This window comes from Calonectris borealis, chromosome 1 (assembly GCF_964195595.1).
Source record: "Calonectris borealis chromosome 1, bCalBor7.hap1.2, whole genome shotgun sequence".
Classification (NCBI taxonomy): domain Eukaryota; kingdom Metazoa; phylum Chordata; class Aves; order Procellariiformes; family Procellariidae; genus Calonectris; species Calonectris borealis.
This window is the reverse complement of record NC_134312.1, coordinates 124648517-124667744: the sequence shown is the minus strand read 5'-3', so window position 1 is coordinate 124667744 and position 19228 is coordinate 124648517. Positions and strand designations below refer to the sequence as shown.

The following is a 19228-nucleotide window of genomic DNA, read 5'->3' as shown; positions in this document are numbered from 1 at the left end:
ACTTAGGACGTAGTAACATTTGTACATGACTACTGACATTCACTGTTAAGTGCTGCAAACATCTAACTTCATTATTAACTGATTTGTTGGAAAAAACATGGTTATTCTTGCTGTTGTCGTCATCCTGTTTGAAGGACTTTGGCCTTGATAGTTGTCATTGCTGCAGCACCAATAAGCTTACACCTTGAGGTGGAGGTGGGATTTGTAAATACCTTTCATCTATTGTATCTAAAGCATAAGTAGCATAGCATAACTTTCTGTCTTGGCTTTCTGTCAGTACTTAAGAGAATGAGGTAACCAAGTCTATGTGCCTGCAGTCTTCCAGTTACTGGTCTGCTGCTGTCACTAGGACCTTTTAAATTTTTATTTTCTTCCTTGCTTTCATAGAAAGTTGAATGAATAATGTTGTTAAACATAGTATTCTGGTACATAGATCCTGATTTGCCCCCATACGTATTGTTTGATCCTTTTACAGCCAGCTTCTGTTAGCTAATTGACTGTGTAAGCTCTAGTCCAGTCTTCAGTGAGAGTTCTGTAATTTTGCTCCTCAAATTAAGTGTCTTAGTGAAGCTGACAAAGCAAAGGGATATGACCAGCACCAGGTATTACAGACCAACTTCACAGTGTGTCTTTTGAGCAGCATTTTGAGCAGCGGGTTTTTTGGCTGAAATGGTACTAGAAAATGAAGAAACTCTTTTGTACAAGAAGCTTTAACTTCTAGCCACAGCACAGAGAGTCTTTTCAAGCATGTTTGTCTATGAGAAGGAACAACCATTTCAGATTTGAACTGTCAGAGCTATGGAGCTCTGTCAGCCCAAGGAGGAGGAACTCTATGCTCGAACCAATACAGAAAAGATAAAAACTTGTCTTGCTACTGTTTCTGTTCTGAAATTATGATAAAGAACAGGAGGGATAATCCGGAGCAGAATTCTTCAATAGCGCTCTAACTCAAATGTTTAAAATGTAGTTAACTATAATGAACACCACAACCATGTTCTGTCTGGACACTATTAGCTAATCCAGAGGGGAAGCCATTGTTTTAGCCAACCCTTTCTTTCCTACATTAACAGAAAGGGAAGGAGGCATTGTAATTCTAAATGTTCTGTTAAATTGAAATAGGCTGATCAATAAACATAAGTAGTTTTGAGCAAGTGCCTCTCCTCTTTAACTACTTGTACTTTATGATCGTGCACTGTAGCATACAGTGTCTTCAGATGTGATGGTTATCTATTTGAAGAAGAGGGGGTTTATTTTTCTTGGTGTTTGCAGTTTCTGTAAGTAGTTTTCTTTCCAATGTCTTATCTACTTCTACCAAACCTTTCTAAGTAATTTTATATTTTTATATCTTCTTGCCTTTTTTTCCCATGTAAAAATAAGGAATACTTTCTTCCAGATAAACCAGGCTACACACGACCAGGCAGTGGTGCTACAAAATGCCCTACAAAACATTCCTAATCCAACTTCAGAATGCATGCTAAGAAATGTAGCAATACGTCTTGCACAGCAAATATCTGATGAGGTTAGTGAATTCCTTTCTGTATCACCTTTTTTCCCTGTAGTATTTAAAAAAAAAAAAATCCTTAAATTTTATTGCTTTGTAAGACATAGATTTTCCTTCTAAAATGTCATGAAACATTTTAGGTAGTGTTCATATGGTTCATAAGCTGTTAACTAATTAAAAGTATTTAATGAATTGTTTCCATATGAAATTATGAAATTCAGTGTCTAATAGCTAATAAAGAGGCTTAAGTGAAATAGGTTCTGTACAAGCTCTTTAATGGATTGTGAATATTGTTACACTTACATCAAGTTTCTGAAGTTCTGATCTAATAGATTTAAAGAAGTTAAATGGGTATTTTGAAAAAATTTTTGTGATACTTTCCTTTTTTTTTGGTCTTTTATGTTTTGGTTTCTGTGTAACATTCTCTTCTTGAAAAGAAACACAGAAAAGGGGAGGGAGTTTTTAAATATTGAGCATGATCTTTGAATGCTGTGAAAGATCAAAGTCTCAAATTATTGCCAGTGTATCTTTATATATTGAAAATGCATTAATGATATGAGTGAAAAATTGGATTGCGGAGCTCAGTAGGGTTAAACAATGTGCTTTGCAAATATAATAGTCTTACCTGTATGGTACTCTCTGGTATGACCAAATACCATTTGGATTTGGAATATGAGTCTTGTTAGTGAATACATCAGTGAATTCTGCTGAATTAAGCAGAATCTAAAATTAGAACTACTGCAACTTCCTCTTCCACAGTGAGTCAGGATCCCTCAGTTTCCAGTGTGGAAGCAGTGAATATTGTTTTTCTGTACTGTATAGAATCTCTGCAAAGCTATCTCCAAAACAGTTCTGAGCTACCTAAATAAAAGTAGTCTTGTATTATCATCTTAATGTTGAAAAGTACACTGTTTCTTCTGAGCAAAGAGCTGTGTCTAAAGAAAGCACAATGTACTAGACTGCAAGACTGAACTATCTGCCTTCCTTTAGTGGTGGTATTGCATCCATAGGTGATGTGTATACACGTAGGTGTATGTGTAAAAACAGCCAGCTGAACTCTGATTTAATTAACTTCCTTCCACAGAAGAAATGTCTGTTGAGGTGAGGTATGAAGAAAGGTTATTAATTGTGCCTTTGTCCATTTTGGAGGCCTTCTAATAAATAAATAAATAGTTTTTCTTTCACCAGGCACATCAAAGCAAACAAAATCTGAATCTCTTTTACAGGAGTCTACACAGTATTACTGTTAAAGTATTGTCTATAATTTTCTGGAATTACGAAAACTGCTGTAGATCTATATTTCGTATGTATTGTAGTTTGCCTTTGAAAGACTTTTTTTTTTCTTTTAATGTTTTGATGGTCAAAGACTCTTTTTCAACTGACCTCACAATTTTTTAAAAAATAAATCTGACGTGGTTTCCGTAGGCCAGACAGAAGACTACAGCATGGAAAGAAATCTTTCAGCTTTTTAAAAAATTTTGATAAGACAAGATTTTAAAGCTACAGTGAGATTAAAAAAGAAAATGTTCTTTTTCTGTGTGACAGATTTTTTCTTGTAATGCTGTTACTGTAAGGTTGCTTTGCTTGTGGCAAAGGTGAAATACCTATTTTTCTTGTAACTACTGTTAGTGTCCATATCAGTAGCAAGAATGTACAATGTTCAGGTTTCCTGATGCAGCTAGCTTATTAGTTAAGCTTCATAGAATCTCCTTTTTTCATTAAGTCTGAACATTAGAAAAATGAAATTTGAAATTTTTGAGAACTGGCTACCATCTGCTTTTAAAGATTGTCTATTTTTTTGGACAGTTCTACTTTGAATATAGTCTCCAGATAGGTTCGGGGTTTTTTTGAAAGTTGATGCAAACTATAAATAATGTCAGTTGTAGTATGTTTTGTGACATTTGTGTATCAGTAGAAACTATTGGATGTTAACTCCGACCATGCCGAAAATACTGAAGCGTGAGTCTACATTCATAAGATACATCATCTGTGTTCTTACTGATTTAAAACCCTGTATAACTTGAATATAGAACAATCCCTTTATACATTAATTGCACACTTGATAAGTGTTAGTTTGTCTAGCTATCAGCTAGCACAATAAATATCCGGGGGAGGAGGGGGGCGACAAACCCTAAAATAACTTCAACTTGTTAATTACTTAAGAGACTAGCTGCCTTCCAGATGCATGCTTGGTGGTTTGTTGGGTTTTTTGTCCTGAAACATGAATGTTTTAGCATTGAAGTTGGTAGTTTCTGCTAAATCTTACTCAAAATCAAAGAGTTGCTGGTTGTTCATCAAAAATGTTCACTTTCTTGTAATTCCTGGTACTTGTAGCATTATGATGTAAGATTCTGCAATATCTCTAAAATACATGCTACTTTCTATTAAAAAAAATACATACTACATGAGTGAAGTACAAATGCTTTTCAAGATACGTCATCTTTTTTTCTCTATTTAAGGACAAATTCTTTGTTAAATTTTAAATTTTTAAGTTTTAAGCTTTCTATAAATACATTTGTGATAATTTAGAATCCATTGTAATGTTATTTGCACTGCATTTTAATGTTGCTTTGGTTTATTTCCCTTTTTTTTTTCAGGCTTCAAAATACATCCCTGATATCTGTGTTATCAGGGCAGTACAAAAAATTGTTTGGGCATCAGGTTGTGGGTCAGTTCAGCTGGTTTTCAGCTCGAATGAGGAAATTAGTAAAATCTATGAAAAGGTAAGAATTCCTAAGCAACTTCTTTTCTATGTAACTATTCCTTTGTTTATAAAAGGGACAGTGTCAACCAGGCCAGGCTTAGAGTGTGATGAGCTTTTAGGTAGCTACCTTGGTGATGATGTATTTGGAGTCTAGTATGATATGTCACTTGTCATACCACAGTTTAATTTTCTATTCCAAATTCCTTTTCTTGGTAGCTATTTAATTGTAGCTTGAATCTGGTTTCAGTTCAAAAATGCACCAGTTCTGTAAGGTGCTGTAACGTGTTTTCAGCCCAGTTAGATTCTATATCTAAATAAGAAATAAGCACTTCATTGCAATGCTAATTTTTCTAGTCTTCAAATTTAAAAGGTCTATTCTACAGAAGTCGATTTAAAGCATATGTGCAGTCTAGAAGGAGAAACGAGAGCTAATTGATCTGAAATTAGCACTGAAGCATTGGTAAAATGAAATAACTGCTACTCCTATATGACTTTTTTCCTTTTGTTATGTAGATATGTAGGCCATCTTCATGGTTTCACGTGTGGTTTTACGTTGGGAGTTGGGGGTTATATATTAGTATGTTATCACACAGCTTGTGTTTAATGAATGTTGCTTACAGTTATAGGAAATAGTAATCTGTATTTTGACTGTGATTTAAAAAAAATATTTTTGTTCTCTAAATATCTTCACTTGTTTACCTTATAAAATCAAGTTTAGTACTCGTCAATACTTGCCTGAGAGTAAAAGGGAAAGGAATATATAGGGAAGTTTTATTCTTGGTGTATTAGCTGTTGTGCTTAAATGATCAATTTGCTGAAGTAAATATTCATCCTCTAAATGCAACACCTTTCCATTTAGCTTATGTAGTAGTATAATGACATCTGTATAATGGCATCTGCTTCTATTGCTGTGAGAATGACTTCTTCATGAAATAAGTTGGGGGTTTTTTGGTTGGGTTTTTTTTTTTGGGGGGGGGGTAGTGATTTAACTTGCATGTAAAAAGTGGTTTAGTTGATGTGACAGTCCAGGCACATGAAGATGTGCTCTTATATCTATACATCTGATGTTTTAAGAGTAGTAGTACATTAGAGAATATACATCTAAAGGAAATTATACCTGAATGTTCTTTTCTGACATTTTTCTGGGTGAAAATTGTACAGTTAAGTTCTGTAAAAATATTTTTTGAACAACTGAAGTCTTAAAATAAGTGAAATTTAAGCTGTGCATTATTAATCATCATTCAAAGGCTTTTTGTCTGTGGTTTTTTATTTTTATTGACACTTATGTGGACATTTGTAATAAATGGCAGCTGCATTTGGTTTATCCTAAGCAGAAGGGAGATAAAAATTGAAGAGAAAAATTGGAAACTAAAAAGAAGAAGAAATTGGCAGAAGTCATAAGAAGGGGGAATAAAGTACACTTTGTTAAAATAACATTAAAGGAGAGGAAAGTATCACAGTAATAGATGAATATGATGCAAGAAAAGACATATTCTTAATTTAAGAGAATTGCATTTGGTTATAGATGAGAAGAAGTAACTCCTATGGTAGTTGTATAAGGATTGAATATACCAGTGACTGGCAAACACTGGCTTAGAAGAAAAAGTATTTTAAGAAAAATGCTTTCAATTTTTGAAGTTGAACACTAAACCTTAGACTTTTAACTCATGAGTCGTGGGAGCATTTTGCTAAGTCTGCGGGGTAGAGATTTATCATTAAATGTTAGTTCAAGAACAAAAGCAGACTGATTTTTGTGGAATCAGGAGTGACATCTCAGGATTCCTAAAAACGACAAAGGCAACTACGGTAGATGGGTTTTTTAAGAGGCACTTCAGAGTAGTCCCATCAAGTATGACTTCTGAAAGAATGTTCTGAGCACTTCAAGGAGCTTCTGAACTTAACTGGTGAATGAAATTGAACTTTAAAGTCCAGATAAATTATTTTGAGAGCATAATTGTTATGGAGTCTCTTCTGCCTCCTGCCTCAAAAAATTCTGGTGTGGGAGTCCTCTCAGTGGTTGAAGAAGACTGTGTGGCTTTCCGTGGTGTCAAACGACCATTTCCTTATTAGCTCAGAGAAGGCCCATACCCATCTGAAATACTGCAAGTATGCTGCTTGTACAGACCTGTCAGCTCTTGGTGCCTGAGTATAGGGAAGTACTTCACTGAGTATAAAATACACTTTGCCTTTCTGCTAGATCCCTGCACCCATGCAGAAATAACTTTCCTTTCTAAACAGGGCTTCAGTGCTGAGCAGGTGCAGTCCTGAACTTCTGCTTTTACTTTCATATCTTGATGTGTCAGAGTTACCACATCCTCCTGCTGCAGTGGTAGTGACTGTCTCTGATTTTTAGCTGTTGTGCAAATACAAAATAGTGTCTGTTGCCAGACTGAGACATACTTTGTCCTCTTCTGCTGCTGTTTACAACCTGTTATCTCTTCTGCATTGTAATCCCTTCTTTCTGCCTACTTAATCTTGATAACCTTTCCATATATAAAACAAATACTTATTTTATATCTCTGGTTAATGTTGCTAACTTGCAGCCATGATTACTGATGAATTAAGACTGAAACGTGCTCACATTCAGTTTCTTCAGAACTTCAAGCTAATTAATTTTGGCTTTAAATTTTGGCTCCTCCTTTGGAGGAGAGGGCTTGCTTTTTCCTCAAAGTATTTATTTTGGGAAAATGCACCAAAATCAACTCACTTGATTCAAGTGTTTAATTGAAACAATAACCTATGTACCAATTAGAAATATTATCCTTTCATATTTCAAAAGTCACCACAGCAGCTATGTTTGAAATTTGGTTCGGCTGTTTCATGTTTCTGAAAAATAGTGAAGTACTGAATAAATTTTAGCAGTATTAAGAAGCTTTTGGTCAAATGAGTTGTGAGTAACAAAGCTTGGTAAAACTGGACTTCTTGATGAGTCATACAGCACTACAGCCTTTCTATAGCATTTCTCTTTTTAAATAGTAACTGTTTCCAAAACTTTAAACTCCAGGTTCTGAGTAGTGAAGAAAAGAATCTTACTTAAAAATTTAAAAAAACCAAGCAAACAAAACCCAAATGCAAACCAACAAAAAAACCTAACAGTACTAACTGATGTAACTTTTGCCTGCAAGCTTGTGATTTAACTTCTGGCTCCTTAAGTTTGTGCTTGGGGTCCTCCTTTGAGAAGCACAGCACTGTAAGTTCAGGTCATCCTGCATAGTGCTTTGAATCACATCTGAGTGGAGCGCATAAAATACTTGGCACTGATAATCACTTAGTATACAAATTTGTGGTTTGTGTTTGTATTTAGTGTATATACCTTGGAGCCGGTTGGGGTTTTTTTTCTATACCCACTTGTGCTCTCTTGTTTATTTTCACAGACCAATGCAGGAAATGAACCAGACATGGAAGATGAACAAGTTTGCTGTGAAGCATTGGAGGTGATGACCCTCTGTTTTGCTTTGATTCCAACAGCACTGGATGCACTCAGTAAAGAAAAGGCATGGCAGACGTTTATCATTGATTTGCTATTGCACTGTCACAGCAAGTAAGTTTTGGTGGTGGTTTTTTTTTTAATCACATATATTATTTTACAATTCAAAATTAATGTAACGCCTAAATGCAGAGCAGTGACTCCTTATTTAAGTGATTTTTCTGCAGTTGTTTTAATTTATTGTTTAGCAATATAATTCTGTAATTTGGATACCTGTCCTAAACTGGTAGCTGTATCAGTCCCATCTTCTTTGTACTCATAAGGAGGATATTGTCAAGCCAGATAGATACCTGATAATGTGCTATTGATGGCTTTAGAACAACTTATTTAGAATAAAATAATACGTACTTCATGTTTTTCAGAAAATTAGTGAATACTCAGTACTTTAGAATATTTAAGTGACTTTGGTATAGAAGAAATTTCCTATACTTTTTCTGATAAGTAAAGGCAAGGATACAGTGCTAGCAGTTTGAGGAGAGGGGGAAGTTAAGATTTAATCCTCTGGTCTTCTTGCATTGGAGTGGTACACTTGCGAGTCTTCACGTGACTCACATTTTACGTAGAGCTGTTGCACTGGAGCTGTCACCTGGTGCAGTAGCAGTGCCTTGGTGGAAGTCTTAGCACTGTTGGGGGACAGACAGACAGGGAAAACCAGCAGGAGCTGCCAAGAGCGATGTGATTCAGTTGCCCTGCAGTCCTTCCGTAGGGATCTCTTGTTATCTCCAGGCTATTCCTACAGGTTCCTTAGACACCATTTGCATGATACAGCATCTGTATGATGCGCGTCTTGTGACTTTCAGCCCACCTGAAATTGTGAAGTATTGGGGTGTGTATTTTTAGTAGCCATCCAGGTGGAAAGTTTTTGTATGTTGTTATTAAACTTAGTTACTAGTGCTTTGAACTGTTACTAAAGATTTAATTCTAGTTTTGTAAGATATCTCTGCTGTTGTTCCATGAATATTTTAACTTTTCTTTGAGAAATGACAGAGATCAGGAATTAGTGAAGTTGTCTAAGCATTTCAGTACGTTTTAAATGGAATTGGATTGTGGCACTCTGAGATGACTGGGGTCAGAATTTCAGCACCGTGTTTTGGGTTTTTTACTTTTCTAGATAAAACAGGTTGAAAAGTCTTCAGGAATATTCACCATAACAAAAGGATCAATAGTATTATCAGAGTATCTCTTTACAATGAACTACTTTCACACGTCGGTGAAACTGTGGAGTGTTATTATCGGAATCCCACAAGTTTTATTAGTTTGCAACCTGTGATATAGGATGTTCAATTTTCAGCTTCACTGAAGCTTTTTATTATCGCTTAAGTTAGATAAGTGTAACAACACATGAGTAAGAAATCACTGATTTTTTTTTTTAAACTGTCAACAGTTGATATCAAGTTACTATTTTGACAGTAAGTGTATGTTGGCCACATGTCAAATTTGGAGTACCAGTACAGCTGAATAGCATGGGCAAGTGTTAGTGCTGCCCCCATCCTTTGATCCCTCCCCCCCACACACCATGTGGGTCCAAAGATTTATCAGATTTGTGACTTTTTTACATTATCTTAATTGTACAAATGTAAGTAATGGGTGATAATTTTTATAATAAATTTCACTGTAGTTATCTGTCTTTCTGGCATTGCACTTGGAATTTAAGTGACATTTCTCAAGTGTTCACCAGCATTGTTTATATTTCAGTTAGTGTTTGGTATCAACACTTTGCAGACAGAAGTATTTCTTTGCATATTAAGTTCAGTGAGCAGTTCTTGGATTTAGTTTGTAAACGAGAAGTGTGTTGGCACAAATAATAACTTTGGAGAACTTAAAGATTATTATCTCATACAGTGGCCAAATCTGTGTGATCTCCGTACTTATTTATTGGCAGTACTACAACATTAAAACTTTCTGGGGCTGCTTCTGGTGTGACATGTCTCATGAAATGGTCTTAAAACTTTTCTTTAAGCTTTGGATATCACAAACTGAGATTCTTGTCACTTTACATGGGCTGGGAAGCTGTCATCACAGCTAGGTATCTCTCTTCTTTTGTTTTTATCTCTGCCACCATGCGTCAGGTGTCAGGATTAAAAGTTTCTTATTTGTTATCACTTTCACTGGTTTGGGTTAATAAGCCAGGATTTCTTCATCAAGAATAACGGAAAGAAGAAAATACTCGAATATTCTTTTGCAACTATGAATCTGTTTTGTGATCCTTCCCAGTCTAAAAATGCTGTGTGCATAATGCCTTTTTTGCTGCAAGAACTCGCAGAATAGCTGTGTTAATGTTTACTTTAAAACAAAAACAAACAAAACCCCATAGAATGAGTACATTTAACTGTTAATTGGTTACAAAAAATAATTAGTATTCTTTTTGTACATTTACAGCACAATGTAAAATACTATAGTAGTTACTAGTAAGATAGCAATGTTCTGTTTTTACACACAGAGTAGTGCCAATGACAAACCTACAGCAAAGATGACTTGTTCCCACTCTTTCAGTCTTTGAAAACTGCAGATGCTCTGGGGATTTTTCTGTTCTGGTCATATTTCCCTAAGGAAGTGAACTATTGGTTCAAATTGGGAACTTCTAAATCTATCAGTGTTAAAGAGTTTAGTCTCTGAATTTCATAGTGCAGGTTCTATCTAACACAGTTTGTGATGGAGTTAGAAGGTCTTTTTAGCAAAACCTGCAGTCTTGATTTACAGATGGGATATCTGTCATGGTTTTGCCAGTCTCTTCCAATGGTTACTCTTCTTGCTGATTTGAGCTTTGACTGAATTTGAATCCTAACTATTTCATATTGTTATGCCTAGTGAATAGTTGACTGTTGTACTTTTCTTCCTAAAATTTTGGAAGAAACTAGGTGTGTCCCCAAGCTGGGGCTTCTCTTTCCACATGTTTTGTTGGCATGTCAGTCCACGTCTGAACAGCAGTGGCTTAACTCCCCAGCTATGTTAGCTTTTTGCCCAGTAAAAATAAGAGTAGCATTAATGGATGGGGTTTATTTAGGTTTTTTTTGTCAGAGGGGATAAAGTTTTCAAGGGCTTCTCTTACCCAAGTAGACTGCTGCTCAGCTCCTTACCTCTGCTTTCTTTCTCCACCAGAATGGGAAATGAGCTGAATTTATTGTATGGAAAAATAGTTCATACTGTCAGTACAAGAAGCTAACCATTGAGCTCTTTTCTTTCATATGCATGTAAAATTTCTGATACATACGATAATCTCACTTAGAATGCAACAGTTCATTATTACATGGTGGTTAGAATAGCATAAACATGAGTAGAAACGGAAGACTGCTTTGAAAATGAAGACAGTGAAGTTGTAAGCTAAAAAAAGGTTGTTCTTCTGAATTAATGTGGAAACAAATTTAGTGTTTGCAGTGCAGAGAAAGTTTAGCAAATACCAGACAGAATTCTGAATATCCTTCCATTTTCAACTATTGTTCTCTAATCTCCTGTCCTCAATCAGAGAACAATGTGAGCAAAAATATGCATGAGAGAAAATGTTTTTGGTGCACCATAAAAGACAAGGAAGATGATCAAGTTCAGATCTCACAAATATGATCATTCTGGAAAAGATCAGATGGATTAGTGGGTTTTGTTTGCTTCTTTCAGAGATTGAGATTGTATGGGACTTCGGCTGTTTCCTCATAGCATAACCATGCTACCTATAAATTGAGAAACAGAATGCAAAATGTTTAATACTAAATACTAGAGCAGTTCTGGCTCACCAAGGTAATTGATTTTATAGTGGTGACCCCTGAATACAAGACTGGCTTAGTCAACAGCAGATAGCTGAACAGCTAGTCCTAAATGACCCTGTAACCCAGAAGTATTCTGCTGATGGCTGCAAAGTGTTTGGTGGTCATACATACGCAGCCCAAATAAATAAAAATTCTTACTGCCCCTGTAAAGCAATGGTACTTATAGCCATTGAAGAGGCTGACTTTTGTTAGCTAAACAGAAATCTGTATCCTGGAGCTATCATAGCATGGGATTCAAGTTGCCTGCCTTAATGTGGAGTCATTTGACCTCCAGCTGTTTCACCAGGTGAGTGCGAGTTCATCATGCAGCTTGTGTCCTATCTGCCAGCTCTACGCTGTTGTCGTGGCGTCTAACATGGCACTAGATGCCTGCGTTTAGGCACCAGCATCCCTCCCATGGTTCCTTAAGAGCTCTTAGATTGTTATGGCCTCACAAAAATATAATGCTTGTGTTCAAATATGGCATACTCCTTAGAAACATAACAGTGTGAAGTATGTGTTTCCTTGGTCACATTTCTCACTTTAGGAGAATACCACCTTTATCTATTTCATTCTGCCTTTACGTGCATGAACTTGAGGAGTGTCTATGTGATGCGTCCCAAGCAGTTGATGGGTTGCATCTTAAAAGAAATTTCTGTGAGAAGTTTCATGAAAACATCAGCTCAGCAATCAGATCCCATAAAATGTCAATTATTATTACGAACAAAACAGACCCCCTCCACCCCAATGTCTTCTGCAACTCAAAGCAATGTAGTAGAACTTACAAAGATCAGAGAAGGGTGACAAGGGAGATCAAAGCTCTGAAATTACTTCCATCTGAGGAACAGCTGAATAGCTTGGGGCACAGCTGAATAGCTTGGAGAAGAGATAAATGGTGGGAGGAGAATACCACAGAGACCTTTAAAATCAGAAGTAGCAAAGGGAGAATAAGTAGAGAACAGTGTTTCTTTGTATAAGAACTTCTTGAGTATAACATTTAAGCAGTGTAAACCTTCAGTTTGGAAATAGTTTGAGGGGTTCTTTCATGAATCTGTCCAGTGAGGGCTGTGAAATACTGCTTTTGGTAGTCTTCCTGAACCACAAATTGTTAGAAGCTGAGAGAACATTCTGGAGAAGTGTCACTGCATGCTTCCCTCTTCTTGTGCACTTTCCTAGATGTATACCAGAGATGGAGTGCTCAGCTAGGTGCATCTTTGCTCTGACCTCATGGTCATTCTTGCATGTCTTTGAAGCACAATTTACTGCACATGAAAGAACTCTGAAGGAAATAAGATTCTTTTGTGTGCTTTCCACAGTGACCTTATGGGCAGAAAACATTGACAGCCACAGCCACACTGTAAAATTCAGTTTGTTATATGTTGAGATACTTTCATAAAGCTCAGTGTTCATTTGTATTCTCTCCCCACCCAAGCAGAGTTGTTTCTAACAGTTTTTACAAGCTATAATGCTCAGACAATTAATCTTACAATGTGAAAGAATAGGATTTGCCTTATTTTTTTTTTCCTTAAGCTTATCCATTCCCACATTATTCCAGTGGTTAGATTAAGTTCTTAAACGGAAAATTTCTTTTAATTCTAGCCATTTGAATTTTCAGGGGGTCATTTTTTCTCATTTCTTAGTAATGATAAATTATGATCACTTCATAGATGCTCAGCAAACTGCTGTAGTGATACATAAGAGCAGTTTTACTGGGGTAGTTCTATTTTGTCTTTCAGGTACAGCTGGTGCTTGATTAGAAAAAACAAATTTATTTAGGGTTGCAAATCGCTTGTTGTGTTATGCAATATTTGCTGGCAGTTGCAAAGGTTTGGTGGTTAGGTGCTGATAAGTTTCTTTTTCTTTTACCTTTAAATATTTGATTTGTGGAACAGGTTTTGTAATAGCAATTCATGTGTCTAAAATTTCACTTCAAGGAGAAGCAATATGATGAGTAGTGAATAATTAAAGTATTCCCATTTCTTACATTATGTGCAGTTTTAGAAAACGGCATTAAGCAGATAAGCACAAATTTAATTGGTTTTTTTAGTGTCCTGTTTGGATGGGGAGATTGTATTTAATGTTTCTATTAAATGATTTCCAGAACTGTTCGTCAAATGGCACAGGAGCAATTCTTTTTAATGGCTACTAGGTGTTGCATGGGACAGAGACCTCTCCTTTTCTTCATTACCCTGCTGTTTACTGTTCTAGGGGTAAGTTTTTAGAGGTAAAGGCTTCAGTACAATGTGAATTTCTGTAAAAGGTAATAAAGCAAAATAGCTGCAAGAAAAGACAAACTGCTATTAACAACAGTCACTAAAATACAGATTCCTTTTGACCTATAGGCAAGCAGCACAGTTGATTTCCATTTGAGTTAGATGATGGGGAAAGGAACTTTTCTTGCACTTTCTGATAAGAATATGAACAATAAGCTTTAATATATGCATTTGATCTTCAGTGAATGCTAAGCTTCAAGTAAAAGTCATTAGCAGATTAGGTAGATACCTACAGTTACTGCTTTCTTTTACTGGGCCTGCCAGGGCTTTTCAATTCTGCATGCTCATGGCTCTCCTGAACATTTGATCACTTCATTGTTTGTTTCCCATTCAGGTATAGAATTTGCTACTAAAATAGTCCAGAAGTCATTCATTAACAGCTAAATACAATTGTAAACTTCTCAAAGGTTAAAAATTACCTTACGCTTCTTTTCTTTCATACTTACTGCCAGTTTTAGGGAGAATATGTTAGTGTTGCCCTATAAGTAGAAGCATGTATGAATTCTGTATCATTTGTTTTTGGTTTACATAGAGTACTGCAAGAGAGAGAGCTAAGCATTCTGGAGACTACTTCACTCTCTTAAGACATCTTCTTAACTATGCTTACAACAGCAATATTAATGTACCCAATGCTGAAGTTCTTCTCAATAATGAAATTGACTGGCTTAAGAGGATTAGGGTAAGTTTTAAGATCAGTTTATTTCTGATAATGAGCTTTTTGCTGCTTTGTTGTAAAGTACAGTTTTAAGCTTGGTAAATGTATATTATTTAGAGATCCTAACTTTCTCTTAAATGGCAGGATGAAGTAAAAAGAACAGGGGAAACAGGTGTTGAAGAAACTATCTTAGAGGGTCACCTTGGAGTAACAAAAGAGTTGTTAGCATTCCAGACACCTGAGAAGAAATACCATATTGGTTGTGAAAAAGGAGGTGCTAATCTCATTAAAGTAAGTTCAAGTTTTTTGACCTATGGAGTTTTTTGGGGGTTTTTTTTGTTTGTTTGGAGGTTTTTTCGTAACTTGTGGTCTGTAACCATAAAAGGTCCCAATCTAACTGTGTGACTGGGGCTTCTAATTGAAGTTTAATGTTTTCTTTAAAAATATTTTTTTCAAAAAAATACACATTTTACTCATAAGGGTGCTTAACATTCTCATTCTTCGGAACCACTGCGTATGGAGTTGCTGTAACCTCGTGAGCTGTTATTCCAAGACTCGGCAAACATCACACAAGGATAGTGAGCTAGATACATGATGGTCCTGTACAGGACTGCATTCTTTCCTTACTCCATATTGTCTTTTCTCCACATGTTCTTAAGTAGTGCTATTAACGTTTATGGCAGGTTTGAACAAATACATGACATTTGAGTGTCTCTTTAATCAGACGTGTTTTCTTTGTACCTCTGATATTATACAGCAGCAACGTTGGGTTTTTTCAGTACTGATTGATAAAAAGCTTTGTAGATAATACTGGTTTGGCAAAAGAAAATCTTTGCCAATCAAGAATAATACAGATTTATTTTTAACTTGCACTGGTGGGGGAGGTTTGCAGGGAACCACATTAGAATGGAGTTATTCTGTTCTAAATTTAAAAGCTCATCATGGTGTTGGTCTCAATTTTAACTCTTGTATTTTTTTAAGTACTCCTCTGGTTCTCAGACACTCATTTATGTACTAGCTCTTATTCTGTTATAAAACAGTGTGCATTTCTATGGTAACAGGCGATTTCTTTTCTTTTTTTTTTTTTTCTTCTTCCTCAGGAGTTGATAGATGATTTCATCTTTCCGGCATCCAATGTTTATCTACAATATATGAGAAATGGAGAATTGCCTGCTGAGCAGGCCATACCAGTCTGTAGTTCACCAGCTACTATTAATGCTGGCTTTGAGCTACTAGTTGCACTAGCAGTTGGATGTGTCCGAAATCTCAAACAGATAGTAGACACCTTGACTGAAATGTATTACATAGGTACAGCAATCACTAGTATGTAATATTTTTAATTATCTATTTTCTATTTTTTAATGTATGTATTATGTATAGGTTTTTTTTATATTATCAACTGAACGAGATGCTGAGTTTTTTAGTTTGTGGTTTGTTTGTGGCTGCTTTTAATGTTGCAAAATCAGGCTGTCAAAATCTAGAAAAGTTTCAGTGTAGCCTTTATTTGTTCTTCTTTATGCAGTGAATGTACTGACTTGCATTACATGGTTGCATCCAAGTTCCAGCCCCAGTCACTTACGCAGTCTGACCCTTCCTACCCTGATCTCTGGCTATTCCCCTTTGTTCCTACCAGCTCCCAGGAACTTCATTCTGTCTGTATCTTCTACTTTTGTCTCATTGTTTCAGGCTCTGCCTAACCAATCCCAGAATCTCATCAGGTATCTTTGGCTTAGTTTTAGTGCCAGTCTCTTGGTTGCTCGCCTAATTTGTCATCATTGTCCACACACAGACACAGATCCACTGTCCTGTTTCCCTTTTTAGTTCTGTACTCATTCTCTGCTTGTCATATTCCTTTCTCAAATGTTTGTTCTCTCAGTTTTGGCCTTGTCTCAGCACAGCTGTGCACTTAAAGAACTTTCTTTTTCTCACTCAAGAAAGATTATAGCAATTCCAGTATGTACAAAAACTTACAAATGTTAGTGTTTCAAAAGCCAAGCCCATAGTCAAATAAAACTTGGGCTAATTTTCACAAGGATGGCAAAAGGCTTATACTTAACACAGATTTTGTTATCAATAAAAAGTATATAAGACTTTTTTAAAAACAAACAGGAGCATATTTTCTGCAACCCTAAATGGGATAGTGAAACCATTTTGACTGTAATATTAATGGGGGGGGAACACTGAAAAACCAAACCAAGCAAACCCAAGCTTGTATAGGAAGAAAGGCTGGGAGAGTTGGGGTTGTTCAGCCTGGAGAAGAGGTCTCCAGGGAGACCTTATTGCAGCCTTTCAATACTTAAAGGGGACTTATCAGAAAGATGCAGAGAGACTTTCTACCAGGGCCTGTAGTGACAGGACAAGGGGCAATGATTTTAAACTGGAAAAGGGTAGATTTAGATTGGACATAGGGAAGAAATTCTTTACGGTAAGGGTGGTGAGACACTGGAACAGGTTGCCCAGAGAAGTTGTGGATGCCCCATTGTTGGAAGTGTTCAAGGTCAGGTTGGATGGGGCTTTGAGCAACCTGATCTAGTGAAAGATGTCCCAGCACATGGCAGGGGTTTAGACTAGATGATCTTTAAAGGTCCCTTCCAGCCCAAACCATTCTGTGATTTAACAGAATGTTTAAACTTGTAGAGTTTAGCAAAACGATAAGCAACTAGAAATAGTATCACATAGTGGGAATTGTCCACTACCTCTCACAATGGCAGTGCTACTTGCCCAGTTGGTGGTATCAGTGAGTCATTTGAGGTTTTTCGATCTCTTCGTGTTTGGTTCCATCTCAAATGAACAAATGAAAAGGGCAGCTTTATGGTTTTTCCCCCTGCCTCGTCCTTTTTTCTTCACCCTTTTCTATTGGGAAGTAGAGTATTTCTTACCACCTCACAATTAGAAGGATTTTATGGCATTTCCTTCCACTCAAATATTTGATAAGCATGATAGAACACCAGATCTCCATGGTATGTCAGACAGAAGAGAGAACACATGTATGAACTGTGCATGCTGTATGTTTTATATACCAAGTAAAGTTTGCTTGTAAACATGCATGCTTTCTTACTTTTTTTTACATCAGATTTTTTTAAGTTAAAACCACAGAACAACAGGCTAGCGTAGGAAACCTGTGATCATAAATGTACTCTGAAGAGATGTGAGAGGTCTGAGGGAGAAGACTCAAGAGAAAAAAATCTTATCACAAATCATATAGATAGCATTATTTAAAACTGTTTCCTATCCTGGCAAGGAAACGTGGGGCCTAAGTGAAGTATTGTAATTTTGAAAGGATTATAAATTTGTGAAGGGCTTATAAATTGCTTATATAGTCTAGATTCATTCAGCTGAATTCTTCAGCTAAGAAACTTGCTGGTGTTGAGGGAAGACTTCTGTTTGATACATAAATAGACTGAATTTTTGTCTTCAAAAAGACACCTTCTTAGTTATGCAATAGAAGAAAATGGTGTAATGTTAAGATTACAGACAGAACTATTGTTCATAAAAGTTGTGTTAATTTTAGCAATTTAAGTTTTCTGGTGGAACATTTGTTTTATTAAACTACAGTGTGATACAGACTAATACTGATTTTGTGCAACTGCCCTTTGTACTGCATTGATGCTCTAGTTCTTTTATAACAGAATAGTTTCCTAATCACATTCTGCTATTTTCTTTTAGCTTGTGAAGCGCTTACAGAGTGGGAATATCTACCACCTGTTGGGCCTCGACCACCAAAGGGATTTGTAGGACTAAAAAATGCTGGTGCTACTTGTTACATGAATTCTGTCATTCAGCAGCTGTACATGATTCCAGCCATCAGGAATGGGATTCTTGCAATTGAAGGCACAGGCAGTGATGTAGATGATGACATGTCTGGGGATGAAAAGCAGGACAATGAGGTAAATTTAATTACATAGAACTTGCTTACCTTTAAAATAGGATTCTTTTTTATGAAAAGGTTATAACAAATTTAAGTTGCTAATCACTTTGCTTTCCACTGCTAGCAGTGGGGACAATAGCATAATATTTCTTACTTGAATAGGCTCGCTGCCAGAGAGGCAGTTCAAAAGATCCAAGTAGCAGGCTTTGCAGATCCAAGTAGCAGGATTTGCAGAATTCCTGCTCATAGATTTGTACTTGAAAGCACCGTACACCACTTCTGCCACCAGATCTCCGTTAATGCATACAAAGACATTATTTGTTTCTTCAGATGAGAATATGAAAAAGCTTAGATTGTTAAATATTAAACAAGGGATACAACTAGCTATGAGGTAGCTACATATCAAAGTTAATTGCACAAATTTTCTTCTGCTTTTCAGAGCAATGTTGACCCACGAGATGATGTGTTTGGTTATCCACATCAGTATGAAGACAAACCAGCACTGAGTAAAACAGAAGATAGAAAAGAGTACAATATTGGAGTTCTGAGGCATCTCCAAGTAATTTTTGGTCATTTAGCAGCTTCCAGGCTACAGTACTATGTACCAAGAGGGTTTTGGAAACAATTCAGGTAAATAGAAAACTTAGTATTGATGTCTGTTCACTGGACCACTGAAATGCAACAAAACTAATCGTAGTAGAAGAAATGATAGTGATGTTAAGTGTAAATTAGCAGAACTTGTGCAGCGTTGTATCTGTTATCCTACCTTTTCACCATTCTGTAGAAGTCTGTTAATAAACCAAAGTTTTACAGCAAGATGGTTATTTTCAATTCTAGCATTTCTTGACCTTGATATCGAGACTTCGAATTAATACGAAGTTATACACAAAAACTTGTTTTTACTTACCAGTAAGTAAGAGTCAGGGACAGAGCACAGTTGGTATACTACATCACAAACCAATAAATAGTTTTGCCCAGTAAGAAGGAGGGATTATTAGCTTGA

General features: G+C 36.2%; 1 protein-coding gene across 4 annotated transcripts in view; it reads left to right on the top strand.

Annotated features, from left to right (window-relative positions):
* The window catches only part of USP9X (ubiquitin specific peptidase 9 X-linked), a 109609-nt gene that overhangs the window by 69993 nt on the left and 20388 nt on the right, over positions 1 to 19228 (top strand). For 3 of the 4 annotated variants that reach the window (XM_075173963.1, XM_075173977.1, XM_075173985.1), the window contains 9 exons: positions 1394 to 1519; positions 4099 to 4224; positions 7580 to 7746; positions 13531 to 13639; positions 14235 to 14381; positions 14502 to 14648; positions 15458 to 15680; positions 18024 to 18244; positions 18665 to 18855. In XM_075173963.1, the coding sequence (XP_075030064.1) occupies positions 1394 to 1519; positions 4099 to 4224; positions 7580 to 7746; positions 13531 to 13639; positions 14235 to 14381; positions 14502 to 14648; positions 15458 to 15680; positions 18024 to 18244; positions 18665 to 18855 (1457 nt within the window). The remainder of the gene's footprint in view (positions 1 to 1393; positions 1520 to 4098; positions 4225 to 7579; positions 7747 to 13530; positions 13640 to 14234; positions 14382 to 14501; positions 14649 to 15457; positions 15681 to 18023; positions 18245 to 18664; positions 18856 to 19228) is intronic. The other variant, XM_075173969.1, reaches the window with a different exon arrangement.